The sequence below is a fragment of the Arachis ipaensis genome, chromosome B9 (assembly GCF_059453495.1).
Source record: "Arachis ipaensis isolate K30076 ecotype BB chromosome B9, ASM5945349v1, whole genome shotgun sequence".
In the NCBI taxonomy this organism is placed as follows: Eukaryota; Viridiplantae; Streptophyta; class Magnoliopsida; order Fabales; family Fabaceae; genus Arachis; species Arachis ipaensis.
In genome coordinates, this window is record NC_142444.1 from 157,903,426 (window position 1) to 157,929,368 (window position 25,943).

Genomic DNA, 25,943 nt, shown 5'->3' on the forward strand with positions numbered 1-25,943 from the left:
GAAATTCACGGAGTTCCTCACCGGCCTAGGGGTAAAGCAAAAATTTTCCTCAGTTGAACACCCCCAGACGAACGGACAGGTAGAGTCCGCAAACAAGGTCATCTTACTTGGCCTCAGGAAACGCCTAGACAACAAGAAAGGTGCATGGGCCGACGAGCTCGCTTCGGTCCTATGGTCCTACCGAACGACCGAGCAAAGCGCTACGGGGGAAACCCCTTTTCGCCTAACGTACGGGGTCGACGCCGTGATACTCGTCGAAATCGGCGAACCGAGCCCGTGGCTACTGCTCACAGGTGTGGACGAAGCGGTAGAAAAGGACCTGGTGGAGGAGACGAGGGAGATGGCCCATTTGTCAGAAACAGCGTTGAAACAAAGAATAGCCCTACGATACAACGCTAAAGTCCTCAGGAGGGATTTTGGGGAAAAAGACCTCATTCTGCGACGCAACGACGTCGGTCTGCCGACCCCTGGGGAAGGAAAGCTGGCGGCAAATTGGGAAGGACCCTACAGAATTAGAGAAGTGCTTGGCAAGGGTGCCTACAAGCTCGAGAGACTTGACGGCAAAGAAATTCCTAGAACATGGAATGCAGGTAACCTGAGAAGGTTCTACTCCTGACTTGGGTAAGCCGACCAGGAGGCCTAACGGACTTATGCATGCCTGTTCTGTTCACATGTTAATTTTTAATCACTTTCTAGCTATTTACTCTTATTGAATACTTACCATATTAACAAGCTTGCCTAGCTGACGATTAATTCTCACTTGTCAAAATATTATCCTACTTATCTGTTACTTCCCAATACGCGCTTCACACGATTGCGTCCTAAAACGGCAGCCCGAGACTGATCACCCCGAGAGCCAGATGGACCATTGCCATAATTAACACGGCGACAACACGACCAAATTGGTCCGAATAGTTACCAACGTAAAAATGACAAACGGGCAGAAGCAATAAGCCCACCACGAAAAAGGCGGTAACAAAAATAATACGACGAGCAAGGCGAAAGATAGTAACGGCCACTCGGCCAAACGACTAACCTAACATAAATGTTACGGAGTATCAAATTACAAAACACGCAACAAACGTTCAACAAATCTACATCAAAATGTTTAAGTTATAAGAAGTCACTTCCTAGGCATGTCGACAATCTTGCCGTCTTGGACCATTTTGAAGACCCCAATAGCCGAGGTGTCAAAGTCTGGTGCCACGATCTTCACCTGAGCCTTCAGGACGTCCTCAGTCATAGAAATCGCATTCTTCCCTTGCTCTTTGGTCGCTTTCAGCTTCTTCCTGAGCTCCTCGACCTCAACCCTAGCGGCTTTAGCCGACGACACGGCTTGGTCCCGCTTCTTTTCCAAGGCTGCCACACGCCCCTGGGCGGCGTTCAGCTGGCTCTCCAAGGTCATCTCTCGCTCAGTTAAACGGGCCACCGTCTCGTCGGAAGCCTTCAGTTTCTCCTCGGCAGATGTCGTCTTTTCCTCGGATGCCTTGAGCTTCTCCCCCATCTCAGACAACTGACTCTGGAGCAGCTCAACCTGCGCCTTGAAGTCATTGTTTGCTTTGACAGAAGACTCGAGCTTCCTCCGGAGGGCCTGCATTCTCGACAACTCGAACTCAGCCTTTCGAGCTATCACGGCCCCCCCAGAGCAAAGTCCGATACATCCATCTTGCCTGCCCGGCTAGGTCGGTCCCGTGGAAATGCTCCTCTGTCCCAGGGATCAGCTGCGAGTCAATAAAAGTTGTGGCATCGAAATTCCTCTCCATGATGGTAAGAGCCCCCTCTGGGCTCGAAGACGCCCTCCGCCTCTTAGGGGTGTGGATGAGTTCCACATCGTCATCTACCTGAGGAGCAGAGGGCGAATGCCCGCCAACGATGACCTCGGGAGGGGGAGAAGCCTGTGCCCCCTCTGGGTTCACACCGGACATATCGGTATCCTGGAGAGGGGGCTCAGTCTGGTCCTCCTTCTTCCCAGAAGGTCCAACCGATTTTCCGGCATCCTTCTCCTCAGCTTTCTCGTCATCGCTTTCTTCGAAGAAGGTCTTCATCAGGTTCTCGAGACCCGTCACTGTAGCAGACATTTCCACTGCAACAAACAAACACATCAACCGTTATATCGTGTAAAGCAAACAATAATAAACAACACAAAAATAGAAAACAAGACGACTCACGGATATAGCTCCTGGCGGCCTCCCGTTCACCCATAAGGAGATGAGGATTTACAGGGTTCTTTTCAAAAATAGCAAATAGCACATCGGCTATTTGCTTATCTACCGAGGACATCCTCTTATATGTTACCTTAATAAAAGAATTCGACCCCGCCCCAAAGCTCCAGTAAGTAGGGATGAGGCGCTCCCCCTCCAAGGATAACCAAAAGGGATGGCGACCTCTAACGGGACGGACTTTGAAAAACTTATCTTTAAACCCATGGTAGGAGTCCTCGAACAGACCAAATATTCTCCTACCCTGGGCAGACCAGAAAGAAAGGAACCCTTTCCTCGCCTTCCCTTGTTTGGAAGGGTTGGTAAGGTTGAAGAAGAAAAGGAAGACATCCACCGACACCGGCAGCTCGAGATACTCGCAAACCATCTCAAAACAGCGGATGGAAGCCCAACTGTTCGGATGGAGCTGTGACGGAGACACGGATATCCGATTCAAGAGCGACATCTGGAATTCGGAAAATGGAATGCGAACCCCAACCTGGGTGAACATGGATTTGTAAAACCAAATCCAGTCGGCAATTCGGGGAGAATGAAGATTGACCTCGTACAGCCGCTCATGGGGGGCAGGCACGAAGGTCTCATAATTGGCCTCTTCGTCTGTTCCCCCGCACAAGTACCCGGCCTGCCGGAACTCCGTCAACTCCGCCAGATCCATCTGGTTTGGCGAATCCTTTACATCCGAGGTTACCCAAGCGTACGGATCATAGCTCGCCGCGAAAGGGGAAGCCCGGGAGACGACGCGAGGCATACCTACAGCGGGGTACCATTCCGTTAGTCTATGAGATCGGGAGCCCGGAAAATACCCAGAAGCTATGATTCGTCCTACTGAACAGTTAAAATCAAGTATGAACCAAGCAAGCCACCTAAAAATCTACCCTGGAATAGTACCCCTCCCCTAATACTCTACCTATCATCAGAAAGCCATGTAGCAACAAAACCCAAATAAGGCAGCAAAAACAAACATACACAAACAGCAAGCATACAATGCCAGAACGAAGAAGAGGAAGGTTCGAGGATTACCTGGATTTTGTTAAAAACTGGAAGGACAAGAGGAAGATGTTCGTAGAAATTGCAGCGACACTCTGGAACTTCTGAGAGAAGAAGAAGGAGATAGCAAGGAAATGGGAGAGGCAAGAGCGTAAAAAAGAAGAAAAGTGGGAGATAAACTATTTAAAACTGCCTCCCAGGAAGCGTGAAAGACTGGGGGCAAAATGGTCTTTCCATGCGGGGTTTCCCAACCCATTATGAGCATTCAATGCTAAGCACGGAGAACGAAGCGATGAGCGGTTACCTTAGTAACCAAAAGACACGCGCGCAGGGGGCACGTTCCCCCCACGGGCGGCCGATCTGACGACGTGTGGAGAAAGAAGACAAACACGCCACCAATAGTCCTCACGGCTACCACTGGCGCGTGGGGGCACTGTTACGGCCCGGCCCAAACCTTCAGCTGGCTTGGGCCGACCCGAGCTCCACCCGACCCGAACGGTCAGGGGGCAGGGCGCTCCGTCACCGACCCGGACACGCGTCCGTAACAGCTCACCCTTAGCTGTGAAGGAAACGTCTCGGGAATAGTGGGCCTGCCTTCACAGGGCCCACCTCTGACGATATATAAGGGGAAGATTTATTCTTCCCCAGAGGTACGTAATACACTCTATCACCCTTTCCGCCTGCACACCTTACTGACAAGAGCGTCGGAGTGTCTTTGCAGGTGGCACCCCCCTCTCACGCGAAGTACCCGGGACCTCGCACACCGCTGACCGGCAGTCCACGACTTGACGAGCCCCTATCATCATCCCGGATCACAACCCGAACCGTTCAGCAACCGACTTACCGAACAAATATATAGACCAAAAGATCAAAAATCTATTTATCCTTTTCTCCTCTAAAAACATATTTTAGTTCCTTAAATATAAAATTTATTATATTAGTCTTTGAAATCAAACTCTGACACTATATTAGTTTCTAAAACCTTTTTAGTATTAGGTCACTCAATAAAATATTGAGCTGACTCACGCTGAATACCAGAATAAAATGTGTCAATAAACTGTTTTGACACTTAATTAAAGTAAAAACAAAACAATGTTATTTAGTCTTGTATTCAATGTGAGCCAATTCAGTACTTCGTAGGGGTGTTCGCGAATCGGATCGGATATGGCCGAAAATTTGATCCGATCCGCACAATTTCCATCGGATCGGATCGAATATGGTATCCGCACTTTTTAGTGTCGGATTTGATCTGATCCGAATCGGATATATCCGCATGATTAAAACTTCTCTTTTTAATCATATTTCTATGTAAAAGAATTCGATAAAAATATTTCTTTCATACTTTTAAATTTATTTATTCCTAAAATATTTTTAATCAAACTCTCTCTAAATAACAAAAATAAAATAATACAATATATGAATAATAATTACTAACTAAAACATACAAACAAGTAAATATAATACCAAGCCAATGAGTTATAGCTCAAATGATATAGTCTTCCCATACTCAATTAAGAGGTTGCGGGTTCGAGTCTCCTATCTTTGGTAAAAAAAAGTAAATATAATATCAAACATATATATATATTTATTTATTTTTTAATTATTATAGTGCGGATCTGCAAATGTAGAGCAAATATCCGCGATCCGATCAATTTGCGGATCGGATCGTATCCGCAATTTTCGAATCGGATGCGGATATTTACCGCACATATGCGGATACGATCCGATCCATAGACACCCCTAGTAGTACTTCATTGACTGACTTAGTATTAATATGATATTTAGATCTAAATTTGAGAGACGAGAGATACTAAAACAGTGAAAATTAGTCCAACAGACCAACACAAGCACACACCAACATAGAATGACAAAACAAACAAGATCTGAATTTGAATTTTGAACTTTCAACAAGGATGAAAATGTGTAAGATAAGCCTCGGCAAGCATTTGACCCAATTGAACTTGAGCCTCTGTAGTTAGGTGAAGATTATCTTCCTTCAACTGCAATCCCTTGGCGTCGACGCACATCACATTCGAAATATCAATCGCCTTTTGTGCCTCTCTCACTTTCTCCATGTACTCAGATCCCGAAGCTATTGCAACCTGTATCCAAAGCCCGCATCATTTTCTATTTTTATTTGCCAGACACACTACTCTACAACAAAAAAGGGCAAGATGGGAATTTACGAAACCTGAATGATTGGAAGAGAAGGGAGATTAAGGTCTTGACGAACGTTTTGGATGAGATTCTCCATATTGACCTTGTAACCCTCAGCGTCTTCCTCACTTGACGTGTCGCTCTCTCCTTGGTACCACAACAACGCTTTGATCTCGCTCTTATCATCTTCCTTCACGCTCTCCTTCGCTCTCTTCACCATGTTCTCGTACAATTCTTCCCCACGCGCCCACTCCTTTATGGCCGTGCCCCCCACCGCGCACGGCACCAATCCCAAAGGAGAGTCCACGCGCCGCCGCACAGCGTTCGCGAAGCTCATGCCGGGACCCACCCCGCATGCTTTCTTGGTGTCGATGTCGGCGTGGAGGGGCTCATGTGCTTGTTCCCATCGGAGGGCGGCGCTGAGGCGGTAGGTGGAAGGGTCAGAGCTGCACTCCGGCGGTACGACGCCGTCCCAGTGCTGTATCGTCCGGTGGTGGTGGTCGTCGTAGGTCTTGATGACGCCTCCGCGACCGGCCATGTTGCTCTGGCCGGATAGAATGAAGATGTGCATTTTGCGTGGGTTGAGGTTGGGATCTGTATTGGATTCTTCCATTGCTTACTTGTGAGTGTAAGTTTTGTTCTTAACCCAATATGAAGAAGGTTCAGAAGCTTGCCTTGCACACAAGTCAAACCCATAACGAAACTGTCAGTAATTAAATGAGTGGGCCTAATGGTTGTCCTTTTTTGTTGGTGGGTGGACTTATTCAATTGTATAGACCCAAGAAAATCATAGGCCGTTCTTCCACAATTACAATGATCTCCAATGAGTTCTTCATATACTAGCAGAAGTTATCACTACAATAAAGAGGCAATCATAAGTAACAATTAGATGGGTAATCGTTCATGACATACTTCACTAGCCAACTGGTCTCTTCGTTTTTTGAATTTAAGGTGCCGGAGCACATTTTCTGAATCTCCTCTCTGGATTAGATATATATTTTACGCTCCCCTGCACAAAACTCCTGCCATGGATCATCATCACGTACACAAGAACACAAGGAAAAGAACGGCCCAGCCCATTGCAACAATAAACATCATGGGATAGTCCAAACAAAACTAACCAACTTGCCATCAGCGTTCAGCAACGTGCTGACTTGTCCCCATCAAAGTAAAGGATGTTAAATATAATTTATAACCATCAAGCAAGATCCTTGTACTGGTGAAGGTAAACGTGACTTATAGTTATAACTCTAAAGGGTCTTTCATTTACTATTTTTCCGTATACATGCTTAGAAAAATGAAATATATACGTTACGATCCGCAAAGACCTTTCTTCTTTTATGAAATTTTCGGGACCCTAAAATGCAGCAGTTCTCTTATAATAAAGGGCTTTCGTCTTCAAGGGTGAAACTACAAAGGGGCCTCAAAATGAAGAATGTTCAATTTAAGTCCTTTACCCCGATAGAATCAAATTAATGAAAATACTAAAATTAACTATTAAAATTAATTATTAATATAAAATATATATTAAAATATAAATATATATTAAAAATAAATTAAATTTTATATATTTATATATAAATATATTAAAAAAAATTAGAGAACTAACAAAAATATAAGCCAATTCTCTCTTTTCTGATTTTAAAATTTAAAAAAATAGAGTTGTGGGGGTTGGATTTTTTTAAATAAACAGGTTTTTTAATTAATTGACTAGAGTTAGCTTCTGTCCTAATTGATTTTTTAGCGGAACGGATATATTACTAACTGATTTTAGTTTATGAATATAAATTTTTAAAAAATATATATAAATAAAGAAAGAACTTTTCCCATCCTTAATCCTTTTCAAATCTATTAAAATAGTTGTTTCTGATTTACGAATAGGCACGCATGATGATCTAAACAGCATAAAACTATAAACTTTAGGAAAGCTTTAAACAAAAGTAGCGATTCCAGAGTTCACATTATAAAAAGACTTGGATCCACGCATCATCAAACATTTGTGTAGCAGAAATCAGATGCACCGAACCTCACACATAAATCCGTCATAATAACCAAACCATATATGTATGTAGGACCAAACAGTCAGCATCTGCTGCGTAAGCTTTATTACTAATAGTCAGCAACACCGACCATTGGTCTCCGTGAAAAAGCACATTACACAGACAAGGATTTGATTCGATTCGATTCAGTGGTCAATGTTACAATCATCGTCACTTTCCCTCCATAAACTAATTAATACTGCTAATCAAGTCAACAAAAGCAGAGGAAAAAAGCTAACAATAGAGTGAGTTTAATTTGTAGCAGATGAAGGGATCTTGTCCAAGATATGCAGAGCCTCTTTCATAGAGGGTCTCTTGTGTGGGGCAACTGAGGTACAACTAAGCCCCAACTTGAAGCATGTCAAGATAGCAGTCTCTCTTCTGGCCACGTCAGACTTGATTGCCACGTCGGCCATCCTCAACAACACCCGGTTCTTCTCCTCTTCCACCGAACCCGGTCCAACTCCAAACCACTGCTCCAACTCCCGGTCTGAAACAATCCTCCCACTGAGAAGCTCAAGTAGAACCATTCCAAACGAGTACACGTCCCACTTGGGGTTCGGCCTAATGTTTTGAAGCGATTCTGGTGCTTGATACGCCATTGGAGTCCCACTAATGGATGATGATGTTCCAAGCATTGTTGTTGTTGTTGTTGTTGTTGCAGCATAGGGGCTTGAACCAATGGTTGCACTTTCTTGCTGCTGTTGAAGTAAGTTCCTAGCTGAACCGTTTGCTCTATGGTTAATGTTGTGGTGGTTCAAGATGAGCCGGTCTAGCCCAAAATCACAGATGATTGGTTCCATCTCAGAGTTTAACAAAATGTTGCTGGGTTTAATGTTGCCATGCACGTGTTTCTTCTCGTGAATGAACGCTAACCCTCGCGCAACCCCTTTTGCTATCTTTAACCGAATTTCCAATCCCAAGTTCAAGGGTGATGATGAACCTCCTCTTCCTAAATTATTAAAGATGAATTAATTAAAAATTAATAAATAATAATTTAGTCAAATATATTATTAAAAATAAGAGATTAAATTAAAAAAATTTATGTATTATTAAATATATTTAAATTATATAGAATGAAATAATATAAAAAGATATTTATAGATACTAAAAAAATCATAATAATAAAGACGTAATCCCCTACAATAAATATTCAGATATACTAAATAATACTAATCGATTCTAATTATATTCTAACGTATATCAAATAGTGTGTTAGAACTTACTGGGACCGATGGAAGCGAGGGTGGTAGTAGAAACGTAGTCGGAGACTAGAAGCTTCTCGTCTTTCGCCCAGCTGAAAGCGCGAAGCCTAACCAAATTTGGGTGGCGAAGCTTGGCAATGGCTCTTACTTGGTTCTCGAAGTCCTTCATCCTCTCAATTCCACACTCACCGATTCTTCGAACGGCGAAGATTCTTCCATCTTCAAGAACTGCCTTGTACACTATGCTGCTGCCGCCACTGTTTCCCAATATATACGCCGATGCCTTCAGGAGATTCTCCAGATCAAGCTTTGTCTCTCCGTCCACCGTCACAAGACTCCCTCCTTTCGCAACCTTGTTGTTTTCTGAGTTCTCCTGCTCACTCTCTGAGCTTGTTGATTCTTCTGATGAGGTCGCTTCTTCTTTCATTGTTAGGCATGAGCATGGGAGTGATGATGTTGTTTTCGCGTCATTCTCGTGGTTTTGTTTTGTGGTGATTATTTCGTCTTTGTTTACGCTGTTGTTGGTTGGTTTTGGATCCCTTTTCTTTCTCTTTTGGTAGACCAAGAGAATGATCAATGCAAGAACGGCCATGCCAGCTAAATCTCCAACAACAATGGCGGCTATGGTTGCAGGTTTTAGGCCACTCGGTGACACGTTATTGCTTCCTCCTGTTGCGTTTGTTGGTGGTGTTGTGTCGATTGTTTTTGGTATGGCTGCAATTGCAGGTGAAGATGTAGTTGCATTGGTTGGAGGATCAGAGAGTGTAGAAGGAATGGAACACAGAATCTTGAGAGGCTTCCCGCATAGATCAGCATTCCCAGATAGAGATTCGGTTTTCTGGTTGAGTAAAGCAGAAGAATCTGGTATTGGACCTGTGAGGTTGTTGAATGAGAGATCAATAGTGGCGTTTCCAGGAATATGCCTTGCAAATGTTTGTGGAATTGTCCCTGAAACCTTGTTGTAAGAGAGGTTCAAGTACCTCAAGTTTTCCCCACCAAACTCATTTGGGAGAGAACCGTTGAGCAGATTTGATGAAAGATCCAAAACCTCGGTGAAGTTGAAACCACTTGGGACCCTTCCTGAGAAGTAGTTACTCTTGAGTGAAACAGTTGTTAGGTTCTGCAAAGAAGTCAGGGTTTCTGGGATTGAACCACCAAAGGCATTGTCAGAGAGATTGAGAACTTGAAGGCTTGTTAATTTGTCAACGAGCTCTGCTAACTCTCCTGAGATGACATTGTTCGAGAGAGAAAGAACTTGAAGCTGTGAAGAGTTGAAGATAGAATTTGGCAGTGAACCATTGAGGAGGTTGTGGGAGAGATCAAGGTGGCGTAGGTATTGGATCATGCCTAGCTCTTCAGCAATGGAACCAAGAAGCTGGCTATGGGGAAGGTTCAAGCTTGTGACTCTCAGAAAATCCGGGGTATCTGGTGTTCCAATTTCTGTGCATGTGATTCCATTCCATGAACATGGAGTTACATCATCGTAGTTCCATGTATCTAAGACTGATAAAGGGTCACTGAGGATAGAGTACTTGAAGTGAAGCAAGAGAATCCCGTCAGAGTTAAGAGCAAGTACTGATGATTGAAGCACAACAAGAAAAAGAAGAACAACGAAAGATGAGACACTCCACCACAAATGGAGAATGTTAGAGGTAAGGTTCATGATTCCTTGAAAAAACACAACATGTTTGCAACTACAAGTTCATAGTGTAGAAAAAGAGCTCCAGGAGCCAAGGGTGAAGTGCAAGAGACAAAGAAGAAAAAAAGAAGGAGGAGATAGTAACCAACTACAAGCTGTTTGTTTTGTTCACCAAATCTATGATCACTTTAACTCAGTTAACACAAAAACCCCTGTAGAGAGCAGCTAAGATGTGTTGTGTTATGTTATGAGTATGGTAGACAAAAGAGGTTGTAAGAAGATCAAAAAATGATTAAATTCTGTACTAAGAAAATAAAGGAGGGATTGGATTGAGTTGTAGAACAGTAGAAGGAAAGTGGTTGGCTGGCAGCAGAGAAAATTAAGATAATTCTCTTGTTCTGTGTAGTTGATATCTAACGAACTGAACCTAACCAAAGTAAAGATTAATAAAAGGTCTTTAAGAAAGTGAGTTAATTGGTACTGCTGTGCTCTCTCTCTCTCTCTCTGTCACATATTGAAAACTATAATTTTTCTTAGACATAATTGGCAAAAATGGAGCAGAGAGGAATCTAACTTGGTACTAAAGGACACCCGAGTGAGTTGGAGCCCATAACTTATTGCAGAGTCCACCACTTCCCCCCCGTGAATTTGGTATAACCTATACACGAAAAAAAAAAAATGAAATGAAAATCAATAGTTAATCATTACTGCTTTGATTTTTAGGAAAGTGATTCATTTACATTATTCTTTACATCCTCCTTTATATTAGTTTTTTTAAAAGTACTATATATACATCAAAATCCACTAAAATAAGAGACCAATATATTTGTGTATAAATATATATGTGATTTAATTTATTTTCAATATGTATTTATATTTTAATATGTATTTTATACTGATAATTAACTTTGGTGATTAATTTTAATATACATGTAACATAGTTATATTTTTTTATATATATAAATTTGTATGACTTAGACGTTAACATGATGAGAAAACTCTTACTTTTGGGAGTTGGATTAGGTCTATTTAATGCTTGTTTAGCCGTTATTATTTTGATAAAAAAAGATTTTTTTTTTAATAATTTTTTTTATTTTTTAGTGTGTTTGACAAATTTCTAGTAATAAAAATAAAATATTAAAAAAATAAAAAAATATCTTTTTTTGAAAAACTGTAATTTATATTTTTTTTAAAAGATATTTTTTCCTTAAGCCATTATTTACATGTCTATCATGCAAATTTTATACTTCTCCAAGTCCTTGTTTTTTGAGTGTGATAAAAGGTAATAGAGTTGCACATTATTTAAAAATAAGATGTCAATAACCTTGAACAATTGCAGCATATAAAAAAAAAATAGAGACAACAAACTAAAGTTGCAACAACAGTTTGGTGATTCAACTCCAAGCAAAATACAAGTCATATGAAATGTTGGATTCCCGAATATCTATCCTTCTTCGTAGATATAATCATTTATATACTTTCTCTTATAGTTTAAGATTTTAAAATAAATAATTTCATATAATTTTTAAAAGAGCATATGGACAGAAATTGAAGTCATAGAATTTGAAAGGAGTAAATGGGGGGCCTCTTATTTTGTTTCGCTTTGCCTCATGCATATTGAGTGCGGTATCATCTACGTTTAGTTCCTATCAATATCAAATACAACAACTGTGGACCTAAGAAAAATAGGCTAAGGTGGTAATGGCATCAAAAGTGGTTATTAGTGAGTACAAATAAGTTGTAAATATTCAGCACTAAAGTCACTAATCAACACCATTTGAAGTTTTGGACACATGCATGTACAGTTTAACAAACATTTCAGATCACGGGTGTGTAAAGTGTAAACTATTTGGAGGTGAAAACATTTCACCCATCACCTCAGATTATATAGGCCATTATTATCATTATTATTATTCAATCAATATTCATCCATGTAGAGGTGGCTCTGTGACTTCACAAGATGCTAATTGAATTCAACTACAAATTTAAGCTCATTGTGACAGACCTTGTCACACTCAGATTCCTAAATAATCGACATTGAACATTGTCACACGCGATGTCGTACATAATCCCAACTCCTACCTTAAAAGTCATTAATTATTGACCTCATAGAAATATAGGTCTAACTGCTTTCTGATCACACCAGTTTTTAATTGGGAAAATGTGGGAAATAATTCTAATTTTCAACACAATATAGCATAAAATCCAAAGCCTATCCCTATTTTTCTAATTACAGTCACGAGGTTACATAGTTCTCTTAACAATATAAGACACATTTGTAGATATATTTTTTTAATTATATATACATGTGAATATAAATATCTTATTCATGAATCATGAGTGTGCTTGCAGTTTCTGTAAAGGGACAAAACTTTCACATGAGTCTTCACATTTTCTTCTGATATGAAACACTGTCCAATACTAAGGGCAGGGCAAGAGAATTTAGAAAAAAAATGAGTCATTATTGGTTAAGTAATTATAATTCCATTAAATGACTTGTTAATGTTACAAGTGTGAAGAATAGAATATGAAATTAACAAAATGGGAGAATTTAACAACATTTTTTTATATTCTTAACTAATAAATCACTACTTAACATAAAACTAGTGATTAGGGTGAGTTTCGTGAAAAATAGATTAAGTAAAAAATAATGGTTAAGATGAGAGATTCAGGATAAGTATACTTGTGAGGAAAACACTTCTATTAATGATGAATAAGCAATACAAGAACTAATAATGAGAAATAGAGGTAGAGAACAAGTGTTGAGACCTCCACTAATGTCACAAGAGGATGAATGAACTTTGTTTAAAGTGGACAATGGCTGGTTAATGGTTGTCGAGTGTTTTGGTGGAACACTCGAATACCAGTTTTTTACTCGTGAAGGTGATGAATGAAATGAAGAACAACGATAAGAATTTTTGGGGAGAGAAAAAGATGGGTTTCTAACTTCTCAGCTTCAGAAATAAGAAAGGTCTCAGAAGAAGGTGAAGGTGAAGGTAAAGGTGAAGGTGAAGGTGAAGGTGAAGGTTTTCAGAAAAGAAGCTCTGCCTTAAAGAGGTGGCTTGAGGTCTTTTTTATAGTGTAAAACCATGATGAAGAGAAAATCTATTATCCAATGTTATAGTCTGACATTTGATTTACTCCTTTTGCCCAAAATATTTTTAGGTATTCCCGTCACTTTAAGTATTGTCAACCGAAAAGGTAGGAAGTTGATTTCCACAAGTTAAACTAAAGCTCATGACATGTGACATTAGTGAATAGACATTTAATTTGGTTTTCTTTCAACTAGATTATACTCTTTATACTCCAAATCCAACCAATCCACTTCCACCAATTTAGTTCTCACTGAAGAGAAATTCAACTCCTCAAAGTGTTCTTTTGAGTTCCATCCTTTTTACCCAATACCTTTAGGAGGAACTTGACTCTTGTTTGACCATGTTTGTAGGTCATTCTTAAAATTAATTATGTACAAAAAAGATTTATATTTTTAGTACACATTGAGTGAGAACATTTGTCCTTGATATAATTAGCATTAAAACTCTAATCTATGGTAAAAAGGTAATCATGTGGGATTTTTTTAAAATAATATTTTCTCTAAGCTGAAGTTAGGAGAACAAATTGCTGATAGAGAATTTGGAACTGTCACAAGCAGCATAATTAATGGTTTGTTTTCAAGAGTTTCTTTTGAGACATGATTGTGAAAACTCATGCAATTGAAGACAAAAAACATTGAATGGTCTTTCGAAACTGCTGATAATAAGGCCATTAGTTGAAGCACTAATGGTCCCTCTGATAAGGTATTTGAAAAGGCTCTAACATGGTTGAAACCAAGGTGGCTAAAAATGGTGACAAAACAATCATTCGAAGCTCCCCGAAGAAGTAAAGAGAAACCAAAACTCTAGCGGGTTAGACAGTGTTTGGATGCAAAGAATGTAATTGTCAAAGGCAAAGGGTGATGATGCGCATGCACTTGGAACCATGTGGATGATAATGAGAGATTCTCGCTTGAGTGTTCTATGGTGAATCCCATGCAATACCATAAGAGTTCCTTTCGTGATTATTCACAACTGCACATGCTACACTTTTTGTCTTAAGTTTTGGCATGTCATTCTTATATGAAAATTAGATAAACTAGTGAGTCTGTTGTGCCATGCCCAATGAAATAAATTAAATATACTATATAATATATTTTAATAAGTGTTATATTGTTTAGAAATTGATCAAATAATATATAAATTAATATTAAATTTAAAGTGTTATATATTAAAATTATTTTGTATAATATTTATTTAATAATTCGTATATAATTTCATATATAATTGTTTAACTAAAATATAATATAAATTGAAATATAATTTGTTATTTTAGAAATTTAAATTTATTTATTTTAGAAAAAAACAAAGATTTTTTTATATTAAAATTATACAAAATTGTATTTTTATTTGTTATTTTTATTTTTATTTTTATATTTACTTTAATTTTCATACTTTCTCTTCTCACTTTAGCTTTTAAATAATCCAAAAAAAGATTAGAAACAAAAATAAATGAAGATGACGAATACACAAAAAATAATGTAATATAAAATTATAAATTAATTTTATAATTATAATATATTTAAATGTACTTAATAAAGAGATGTGTTAAATTTAAATTTGTTTGTAGGAATTTTTGACAATTAGTATGACTTTATGAGAGATTAAGAAATGAAGTAATAATAATAAAAAGCAAGTCAAATAAATATAGTAATAATTAAGTTTTATACACTATGTATATAAATTATGGAATTTGAATATTTGTAATTGAAATTTTTTATAATTATTATTATGATACTACCAATGTATATATATATATTTATTGTATTTAATTAGTATTTTATATTTTAATTGAATAAGAATAAGTATGAGCTTTTACTTTTTATTTTTTTAATTTTTTACTAAAGAAAGATTAGTTGATTTATATCTTTTATCAAGTAATTAGAATTGCTGATATGACATCATTAGAAAGGAAAAAATAACTTAGATTCATTGTATAAAGAGTTGGTATTAACTTTTATATATTATAGATAGATAAATTTATGATTTAGTAAGTATTAAAATTTCTGAAAATCAAACCAATTTAAATGTTTAAAAGTCTAACCGAAATTTATTAATTAGAATTGAATTGAATATAATAAAATAATATATTTATATATAAAATAAATATCTTTTCAAAAAATATTTTTATATTTTATTCTTTTAAACAATTAAAAAAATCAGTTTGACTGATTTACTAATTTTTTATGTGTTGATTGGTATTGGCAACTAATTTTCTATTTTAAATTGAACAAAATATGATGGATGATTTTTTATTAAATTAATCAAATCGATCAATTCGATCTGATTCTAATAACCATAGTCAACAACCACCTCTTTAATTCATTCATGAAGTAGACATAATGTGATGAATTATGTTTAAAAAGTAAAGTATTAACACAAGGCATAACTATCAATGATACTTAAATAATATCCCAAATTTAGTGACTGATGAGGTATATATTTAAGTATGCATTAGCAAGAGTTTGCAACTTTGCATAAAGTCCCACTTAAACTAAATAATAATAACGACAGAAACAGGAGGAACTTTATATCTTTTAGCCGGTTCATGTAAGAAAAATGGTAAAATATATTATCTTATTAGCTACATAATATAATAAGGAAATAAGCATGGGGCTAGTGGTGCAGTAAAATTCAAAAGTCGAACTTGCTTTATTCAAAGTTGTCTGGTAAAGTGATGGTTTTATTCAATTTGTATGTATCAATCTATTATGATAAAGGATTTAATGTTGTTTAAAAGGGTTATCAAGCTGTACCTCACATCTAAATCCACTCAACATCTTTTTTTTACTTTTCTTTTTTAGATCGTATTGCTTCTTTTTCTTCACCGTATATGCTACAATGCCCGTTATGATAGCCAATAAACTATTATACACGTATTATATTTATCCCTATGTTTTAATTGATTATAACTATATCAAGTCCATAATAATGACAATAGTACCTCATCACATGTTTGCATATGCATGAACAAAACAAATGCAAAAAGCAAAATTTATTTTTCTTTTGGTAAAAGACAAAAGAACCTTAGTGACCAAGTATTTGTAAAAGGACTTGGTCACGTGACCCTGTGGATCGAATAATGTACAGATTTTTTTGGGCACTAAACTGAAAACAGTATTTAAGAATAATGGTAAACCGTTCTACCATATGTTTGTTTGTTTAATTAAAGAAAACAAATACTTCCCTCCACAGAGGATAAATTTCACTTTACCTTGTATACTTAATAATTCACATGTAGATACAACACTTTTACAAATCATAAGAAACTCAATTAATCCTATTCGAATGGAGTTTGGTAAACTGATTAAATTCTTGTGTATTCGTTAATAAATTATTTAATTATTTTATTGGGTCATGGATCTTGTATTCTTGGACGAAAGGATATTGGGCTAGTTTTAATTCTTGGTGGTAAAGGAGGCCCAATAACCCAATCAATACTGAGTCGTCAGTCTTGGGCCCAATAATAGGCCCAATAATAGCTCTATTTTTATTTTTTTGGTGACAGAGCTACAAAAGTTAAAACTGTTGGCAGCTGAGAAAGCAGAAGACGGAGAAAGACCAGTGAGCAGCCAAACAGATTCTCTTCTTCTTTTACAGAAATCAAACTGCAATGCAAACGCTACTTCCGCCGGCGACACACTCCGGGGGGTTCACGGTGGCGCCGGCCGCGGTTCCGCTTTCAGCCTCCGCAATCTCCTCCTGTCGGATTCCCCGAGCTATTCTCCGCGCGAATTTCCTTCCCTCACTCTCTCTGAAGCCTCTTCCCTCACTTGCACCTTCGTCTTCCTTGTTCGGTTCCTTGGTTTCTCGCCGTCCGTGGAAGCTTCCCTTCATCGTGGTGAGTGCTTCCTCTCAAGTTTCTCAAGCTTATTCTCCCTCCAACGACGAATCAGAGAAAGCAAAACTTGATCAGGTACTCTCTCTCTCTCTCTCTTATCGCCGTCCGCATTTCTCTCTCTAAAGTTCCAATGAATGTAGATTTCTGAATTTCAGAAGAATTTCCAGCTGCTTCGTAGCTCAGTGTCTCTAAATTATTCGAATGTAGAGTTGACTTCCGATCTCTAGGTTTTAAAATTGTAGTTTCAGTTGATGCAATTCGAAATGCATTTACGGCAAGGCAATGTTGCTTCGTGTTGATAACACTTATGCAGGTGTCGAAGAGATTGGAGAAAACTGCGAGGTACTTCAAGCGATTGGGTAGCTTAGGGTTTTGGGGTCAGCTAGTGTGCACCGTGGTGGCTGCAGTTATACTTTCCTTTTCAGTTGTTGTCACCGGAAAAGTCACGTCGCCGGCTACGTTTTATGCAACTGCCGGTGGAATTGCGGCTGCTTTCATCTCTGTGTTTTGGTCGTTTGGTTATATTCGGCTCTCTGAGAAGCTTAGAAGAACTGCCAGCGACCCAACCAAGGTGCATTATCATTGTTATTTTTTATTGTGTGAATTATGAATGATTGAGATGATGTTGAATTCTAATGTGATTCATGCACTTCCGAATGTGTATAATTTCTGAATTCTGAGAATAGCTTACTCAGTTAGACGAAAATGCTGATTGTCCCAAGCATCTTCATCGTTTTAATGCGAAATCGTTTTCTGTTTATAATTCTGATATCAAAAACCAAGATAATTGACTCTGACTTTGATGTTTTTGTAAAACCACATCAACATTATTGATCTCATGTGGATCTTTTTTATGTGTGTATGACTGATAGTAGCTTACAATTTCACTGGTGTTTTAGGCTCCCCCTCGTGCTGATGTAATTAAAAGCTTGAAAAATGGTATCGTAGTGAACCTTTTGGGAATGGGTGCTGCTATTCTTGGGATGCAAGCTACTGTTGGATTGTTGGTTGCAAAGGCTCTCACTTCCTCTGCCAACCCATATTATCAGGGAATATCTCCGGGCTACAGCCCTGTTCTTGCTTTGGATGTATTTTTGGTGCAGGTAAAGCATACTATGATTCCTTACTGTAGATGAAACCTTTTTTATTATCTTTGGTCTGATGTAGGACAGAGAGTCTTAGCTAGGTTATACCAAGAAATTGGAAAGTTTTGAGAGAAGAATATGTCAACAACCAATGGCTAGTTTTGTTAGTGTAACATCCAGGAAAAGAAAAATGTTCCATTAGTAATTCAGATAGAAACAGTTGTGCATATAAAGAAATGAAGAATAATGCCCGGCTAAGACTCGGATTCCATCTCTTTAAGTACAGACAATCACATTCTGAACATGGTTTGCTATTCTAAACTTAAAAAAAAAAAAAAACCCAAAATGTAATTGTTGACTCTTACGACAAACCCAAACCCATTAAGAATTTGTGGGACTTACGAATTGATTATGGTTGGTGGAACTTGGATTATAGGACTCAGAGCAGAAACCACAGATCTCTTGTCGCATAAATAACATCTTATGAAGTTATCTATTATAAAAATATAGTAGGGGGCCTGTGTATGAATTGCAAACGACTTCTTATCTTGAGAAATCTGTAACACTCAGTATGAAACTTTCTGTGTGCTGCTTAGTGGTGAATGAAAAATTGGAAAGTCTTAGTGGACCTTATTAACTGTCATGTATCTGTAGCCTGTAGGTTTATTATATTCCATAACTGCATTTTCGTTGCAGTTAGTAAATTTCTTTCTTTTATTTTTGGCATTTTTCCCTTTTATTCTAAATTATCAGCCATGCCAATTTTCTTTGCAAGCAACTTCTTCATATTGAGTTGGATACATCTGATGGCCACTGCTATTTGAGAATTATCAAGAAATTAAAAGAAACCTTTAGCTTATGAGACTGAGTAAATGTTATTGAAATGTTTGTTATCCTTCTTTGATTTACAGGCTTCCGCCAACACCATTCTTTCTCATTTTCTTGGGCTAGTTTTCTCACTAGAGTTGTTGAGATCTGTCACATTACCACCGTCAGAAGCAACTCCATTTCCCAAGTTTGCATAAGGTGTGCTCAACATTAGTATTATGGTCAACTATAAATATCACTCCCGTATGATAAACGCACAGGGGAAAAAAATTTAAGAGTTCCCACATTTGCAGTAGTTGTTTTGTTAATGGACGATGCTCAGCCTTGATAAGGCATTTGGTAGTTCCAAGTTTTGTAAAATCCCAGCAATATTTCTAATAAGCTTCTCACCAATTAACACTTGTAAGAAATGATTGTACATTAGACCTGCGGTACCATCCTTGGGTATTTGTATTTTTTTTTTGTGCGTAAAAAATATAAGCATGCTTCTCCTATCTCTGGATGTAGAGGTTTATTTGAGGAACAAGGTTTGTCTTGTTAGCGTCGATTCTGGACGTAGTTTTTGCAGTTGTCACTTTTTAAAAATAATCCGAGATTTTTACAGGATTCGTTTTTCTGTTCATGCTCAGTAGTAAGTATTCACATGGGGTTTTATGAAGGTATTTGGTCGATCTTGGCATATATTAAAGCCTTGAGGAGAAATTGCAAAATAAAATATCCAAACCAAACCAGTATAGGAAGGAAGAATAACTGCTTTTCACTTCTCACATAGCTGATCCTGAAGCAGTCCTTTTACTTCATATACAAGGTTTCCGTTGAACTTGTTCCAATACGGATATATAAAATTATTTAGTGTTATTTGCTGCTATTTTTATTGATAAGTGGTAAAGATCTTCAAAACAAAGGCATACTGCATAAATCTTCGTGGGTCTGTCTGGGGTTTATATAATAATTTGTATGACAGAAATAAACATGCCTTAGTAGCTAGTACTGGCGATAAGGCTCTATCTAATTCTTGGGGACCTAAAATTTGGAGGAAGTGTGCAATATTGCTCAATAATAAACGTGAATTTGAATAGACTTGTTTGTACTATGGTTAACGATTTACTTGGTTGTAAATTTCAATATCTAAATATTATGTACTACATACGTATTGCGTAACGAAGGAAAAGTGGAAAACCATTTGTCTAAAATATACCAACAATTATACAGGAAACCAAACTTCGTGGTCGAGGAAGGAAACGACCGTTACCAATCAAAACATGCGTCTTGCTGGGAGCAATGACAAAAATGTGGCAGTAAGCCACACATTTAGTTAATTCTTTTGATTCTCATTACTACATTCCTACTTAGAACAATAAACAGATGATAAACCGAAAAAAAAAGAGGGGGGGGGGGGGGGGGGGATTTAAAAGATGATAAATACTTCCAGTAATTATCATATAACGAAATACCAACCTAATCAAAATCTTTTCGTGGTCAAAACCAATCTTACAATCGTGAAGAAACAAATAGATAGGCAAATTCTCCCATGTCCTTTGTTTTCTTTCTATTTTTCTTCCCTTCCTGATCCAGTAATCTATTCCAAAGTGAAGCATAACAAGGGTAACATACCCAACTAAAAAAATCCAAAGAAAGCATCTTCCAATGGGTAGGTACCATATAAAATTGGAAGAGAATATTACCTACGCTGCAGCTATTTGTCAATCTTGCGTCTCAAGAATTACCATACCATCTAACCATCAACTAAAACAGCGAGAACATCCCAGCTAAAGAAAAACCTCAAGTACTTCATATGTTAAGCACTCATTTATACGCCCCTAAATTGACTTCGCTTGTCCATGTGCACCCTGAATTTCAAACTTGAAGAAGTTAACCCAAAAATTCAGGTAAACCATTTTAAGGTTTTTAACATAATGCTTCATTCATATTGCTTATAAAACTCAGTTATGATTGTTAAATCAGTTAAAATGATTAATCAAAACAGTCATCTGCTTAAAACAGAGAGATGTAAGACAAAAGGACAGAAATGATCAACATACACCAAACTAGCATTATGCGTATATACTACCAGTAGAAGCAACATAAGATTGCGTTTGTACTTGGTATAGCAAAAATTGAAACATTTCATCACATAGATAAATTGCTTACAAAAATAAGACCGCAATATTTGCTCTTTTAACAACTATCAGGTTCAAATATGAAAAATGAAGGTACATGTTGCTTACCTACTGCACCTTCTTTTCTTTGTTTGACAGTTTTGGAATCTTGCTTGAAATCCTTCTATAATGTGGCTCAATAATTCCATTTATCATGTACAGCTTAGTATCGATTCGGTCCTGGAACTTGTCATACAAAACAGGAACTGACAAGCTTAGAAGAACACCTATCAAGAAAATTATTGAAATATCAGCAGCAAATTAATGCAGGCAAACTATGTAAAAAATATAATATCCGTGTACAAAAGCTAAAGAAGTAGAGAGCCTACCAATATAGATTAAAGTCAGGAAGTTGAACAGACCACCAATAAAAGATATTACCCACAATGCACAGGCAACCTGATTCAACATGTTCACATACAGAACTATCGCGATAAGTACTGATCCCAAAATTAAACACATTGAATTTGGCAATACAAAAAGATGAGAGAAAACTATAGCCGCATACCTGTAGGCAAAGGAGCAAATTCCTCTCGATAGCTATGTCATGTGCAATGGACAATGCATGATTTATCCAAATTTTAAGCATGTCAGCAACCTTGGCAATGGTTTGCTCAGAAATCTCCAGATCAGGTAGAGGAGGAAGAGGCCTGAATCATAGAATCAATTTCAGATGAAACAAAAAGCATACTGAAAAATGAGACCTACACAATATGTCTCTGAAAATTTCAGAACACTGCACTCTTATAAGTTAAAATTAATCCATGTGGACATTTTATTAGAACAGTAAATAGAGCATAAATCACTTTTAGTCATGAATATCATAAATTAACAATAGAAATGATATTTTAGCAGATACGATTCAGCGTAAAAATTGAAATAGAAATGTGATACCTATTAAGAACTCTAGCAGATTTGGCCCACAAGAAGAGAATAACGACGAGAAGCAATATTACATTGGCCACGAATGACAAGAAATTATAGCCAGCTCGTTCGAAGAGGTACCACAAAGCGGTAGCCGAAGCCAGAACAACACCTGCGCCACACCAATTCTTCCAAAGCAACACATCGGCAACTGCCACGAATTCAAATCACAAACCGAAACACATGAAATACAAACCAATCAGCTTCTAATTTTTTCTACGGAGAAATCTATCAATCGCATCGTTACGGAACAGAGCTATAGGAACAGATCGTTTTCCTGACTATCAGCAACAGAAGTGAAGGATCCATTGCGGAATTGGATTTGTTTAGAAGACGAAATCAGAGATTGCGAGAGAGAAAGAGAGAGAGAGAGAGAGAGAACCTGGGCCAGCGCCGAGGGCGTGGTGAACGGAAATGCGTTGGCGAGGCGTGGTTTCTCCCATTGGCGAAGGTTGTACGGAGAGTGAGTGAGTGAGTGGTGGCACGTCGCGACTGTCGAGTATAACAACCAGCGGAGACTCAGACGTTACTAACAGATACAGTTGCGGTTACGGTGGCTCTTTCTTCTTTCCGTTTTTGCTCATCCCACGCATGCCTTTCTCCCTGTGCTTCGGTGCTTCCAATACCAAACACTGAAATACGAAAGTCCGTTTTCACCTGCCCATTAATAAGATGGGCCTCACTTGGGCTTTCTTCAGTCCATTATTCTCCTAAATGTCTCTCTGATGGACCACGAGCAATTATGGCCCAAAACTAAACTATTTTTTTCCTATCAACTCTCATAAATAAAAACCCCATAACGATGTACCAATGCAAGTTGGCACAAATAGACGAGGGTTGGCACAAATAGACGAGGGTCTGTGTTCCTTAACTCATTAGGCTTGTACCAATGCAAGTTGGCACAGATAGACGAAGGTCTGTGTTCCTTAACTCATTAGGCTTCCGGCCTGATGGATACTCTGGTGCAAAAAAAAAATAATAATAACCCATAACGATGTTAAAAATATCATGTATAGTCACCAAATCAGTCTATATTATTTTTTACATATCTCTAATATGCATTTTGTATTTTAAGTTTTTATTTTTTAACATAAACTCCATGCAAATAGCTGTTTTAATGGTTAATTTTCAGTATATGTTGTATGACAAGTTGGTTCGTCTAACTTTCCATATCAAAGCTTGCTTATGCTTAAAGGTTTTACTTATTTACGCATGATTTAGTCACATCAGTAACAAGTAAGTGGCACGCTTCTTTTAACCACAGAGCTTTGAAACAACGATGTTCGTTCAGGAGAGAAACTTCATCTTAAATTTTGTGCTAGTTTATACAATATAAAACATACAATTCTAATTTAATTTTAGTTTTGGGGGAAGAAGCTTGACGTAGAAAATCAGTCAATCTCAAAGCAACATGATCTTCTTACAAAGAAACCCATGCAACATCACAAATCAATTCGGCCTCAAGTCAAAATCCACCTAGCTTGAACCAAATTTCAAGTGTTTGAGTACAACTAAAGCTTCATCTAAGGTGCTGCCTCTTCATCTTTATCAGAGTCTCCATCATCTGAAGTATCTTCTTTCTCTGGCTGCTCTTCTCCGCTGTTTAATTTCATCTTCTTCTCCTTTTTCCTTTGCTTCTTCTTTTGACGCTTTGCTCTTTTCTTCGCCGTCCGTTCTTCTGCAGCTTTTAGCCTTTCCTCCCTTCTCATTTTAAATTCTGTTAGCTCTTTCCTCTTCTGGTAGTCAACCTCCATCCTAGCAAGTCGATCTTGCTCCTTACGCCGCATTTGCCGATACTATTGCAAACAGAATTTGAAGAGTATTAAAAAACAACCAGAACAAATTATTTATCACCTTCTGAGTTATTGATTCATAACAAATAAGAGAACAGCTAAATTCTCATAAGTTACAATATTATGTAGGCCCAATCACACTAGAAAAACAAGAAAATCAGTGAACAGATGACAGATGCCCAAAACATAATTAAGGACAAGATCTCAGGTGCAAGAAATGATGTATCAGCATCATCAACAATGTCGCTTAAAAACGAATTACAGAAGCAAGCTAAAAAGCACTAACAAAGTTTGTGCAATAGAAAATGACACTCGAAACCAAAAGATTCAAAAGTCATTTGCATTTGAAAAATCAAGAACACCCATCAAATGAGCTAGTAGCCTTCACTTAACAAACATGCAATGATCAAGATCAACATTTTTGCCAATCAGTTTGCATCAAACATCCATATGAAACTTCACAATATGTTTTACAAACTGAGCTTTGAGATTTAATTATCCAAATAGGAGAGTTGTATATTGTTTTTTTGGTATAGGAGTGTTATACATTCTTAAAAGTGCTATTTCGATGCAAAAAATTATTAGTCACAATGAAAAATTGATACAGAACACTTTAAGCCCTCCCCTTCCATTCTAACCCCTGCAAGTACAAACTAACAGTAATCCTCGCCTCCTTGCATAAACGTTCAACTTATAGAACTTCTGCGCCCTACCATGCTTCTGAGCTTCATACATGTGGAGTTTCAGCTATGCACCTATCCTCCTCATTATGGTTCCTTCTGAGCCTCATGCATGAGAAGTTTCAGTTATGCATCCATCCTCCTTATCACTACCATAAGAATTGAATAATGCAGTGATCTAATAGGCAAACAAAAGATACAGTTGCAGCATCCCTTCATGCTGCTTTTGTCATCTTGTTACAATCCAAAATGGGGCATGATTCATTTACTGCAGCCCTATCCACAAACCAAAACTAAAATTTCCTACTCCCACTCATGTCCTTTTGTAATTACTGTTTGTGCATATAGATTGAATCAAACAGTTTGTATTGATTACTCCTGAATCAAGAATCTTAGATTCTTAGTGCAAGTTCTACTACAAATATGAGGGCATCATTTGTCATTGATAAACACTAATACCATTAATCAAACAACTAAACCACAAGGGAAGTTCTTATTTCTTTATTTCAAAAAATAAATGCAGAAAACAGCATTCGTACCTGATGGAAGTCACCGGAGCCAGAACCGGCAGAACTACCGGAGGTGTTGCTGACACGCACGGGGACGTTATCGATAATACGGCGTAGCTTGACTTCCAGGTCCTCCTCTTCCTCCTTGAAAGTCACCGGTGTTGTGTATTCCACTAAGGCATTCGAAGATGATGGCGCTAGCGGCGGTTTTGAGCTTCCAGGCACTGCAACCATCTGAAAGTCACCGTCTTTGGGTTTGCCCGTCGACATATCTGGAATTTACCAAAACCCTAATAGTTGTGGTGTGCTCCTCTCATTAGTCTTTATCAAAACCTAAATGGTAACCAAAACAACAATAAATATCATCCAGACTATATACTATATATTACTTCATCATGTACCAAAAAAAATAGAGAAGTGATACTTGCATATTTACAAATTTCTGCTAGTTTGGAGATCTTGATAAAAATTTTGCGAAGCTGAGAAGATGCGATGGATGCTGCGGAGTTGTGGCGATGAGAACCGAGAAGCTACGATGGAGGCTAGAATGAGGGCGGCTGACTGAGCCTTGACCCTAGCCCGGTTGAATTAATAGACCGGATAGCAATTTTAACCTTTGGGTCTGACACTCTGACCTGATATCAAGCCGGGCCAATTTTAGCCCAAACACACCGGATCTAGGCGGAGCCTTTGGATAATGCCGATGGTGCTTACCCCTAAGTAATACGGGAATTTTCTGTGCGATTTGGCTTGATTTTGACTCTAAAATTCATCAAATTTAAATAC

General features: G+C 37.9%; 5 protein-coding genes across 8 annotated transcripts; 1 reads left to right on the top strand and 4 right to left on the bottom strand.

Annotated features, from left to right (window-relative positions):
- Positions 1-4,768: 4,768 nt before the first annotated feature.
- Positions 4,769-6,054, bottom strand: LOC107619513 (carbohydrate esterase, putative (DUF303)). The gene is made up of 2 exons (XM_016321807.3): positions 5,398-6,054; positions 4,769-5,308 (listed from the first exon to the last, which is right to left on the bottom strand). Exons 1-2 carry the CDS (start codon positions 5,974-5,976, stop codon positions 5,111-5,113), a joined length of 777 nt encoding a protein of 258 aa, XP_016177293.1. The 5' UTR covers positions 5,977-6,054; the 3' UTR covers positions 4,769-5,110.
- Positions 6,055-7,432: 1,378 nt separating this feature from the next.
- Positions 7,433-10,890, bottom strand: LOC107618064 (receptor protein kinase-like protein At4g34220). Its single transcript, XM_016319997.3, has 2 exons — positions 8,629-10,890; positions 7,433-8,354 (listed from the first exon to the last, which is right to left on the bottom strand). The coding sequence occupies exons 1-2, from the start codon at positions 10,268-10,270 to the stop codon at positions 7,654-7,656; spliced, it is 2,343 nt and encodes a 780-aa protein (XP_016175483.1). The 5' UTR covers positions 10,271-10,890; the 3' UTR covers positions 7,433-7,653.
- A 5,963-nt stretch (positions 10,891-16,853) lies between these two features.
- On the top strand, positions 16,854-19,586 carry TIC21 (translocon at inner membrane of chloroplasts 21). Its single transcript, XM_016320968.3, has 4 exons — positions 16,854-17,254; positions 17,493-17,750; positions 18,079-18,282; positions 19,176-19,586. The coding sequence occupies exons 1-4, from the start codon at positions 16,952-16,954 to the stop codon at positions 19,287-19,289; spliced, it is 879 nt and encodes a 292-aa protein (XP_016176454.1). The 5' UTR covers positions 16,854-16,951; the 3' UTR covers positions 19,290-19,586.
- Positions 19,587-20,505: 919 nt separating this feature from the next.
- On the bottom strand, positions 20,506-22,961 carry LOC107619387 (Reticulon family protein). Of its 2 annotated transcripts, XR_015899779.1 has the most exons (7): positions 22,558-22,814; positions 22,146-22,326; positions 21,760-21,901; positions 21,581-21,650; positions 21,321-21,478; positions 20,778-20,942; positions 20,506-20,671 (listed from the first exon to the last, which is right to left on the bottom strand). XR_015899779.1 is itself a non-coding variant. In XM_016321664.3 (6 exons), exons 1-5 carry the CDS (start codon positions 22,616-22,618, stop codon positions 21,321-21,323), a joined length of 612 nt encoding a protein of 203 aa, XP_016177150.3. In that variant the 5' UTR covers positions 22,619-22,961; the 3' UTR covers positions 20,506-20,942. The 2 variants fall into 2 exon arrangements, 1 of the variants encoding a protein (XP_016177150.3); XM_016321664.3 differs by having other exon boundaries at positions 20,506-20,942; positions 22,558-22,961.
- Positions 22,962-23,457: 496 nt separating this feature from the next.
- LOC107619165 (PRKR-interacting protein) lies at positions 23,458-25,909 on the bottom strand. Of its 3 annotated transcripts, none has more exons than XM_016321404.3 (3): positions 25,586-25,909; positions 25,188-25,490; positions 23,458-23,971 (listed from the first exon to the last, which is right to left on the bottom strand). In XM_016321404.3, exons 2-3 carry the CDS (start codon positions 25,425-25,427, stop codon positions 23,699-23,701), a joined length of 513 nt encoding a protein of 170 aa, XP_016176890.1. In that variant the 5' UTR covers positions 25,428-25,490; positions 25,586-25,909; the 3' UTR covers positions 23,458-23,698. The 3 variants fall into 3 exon arrangements, with proteins under 3 accessions (XP_016176890.1, XP_088353996.1, XP_016176891.1); XM_088497870.1 differs by having other exon boundaries at positions 25,594-25,848; XM_016321405.3 differs by having other exon boundaries at positions 25,582-25,717.
- Positions 25,910-25,943: the final 34 nt, after the last annotated feature.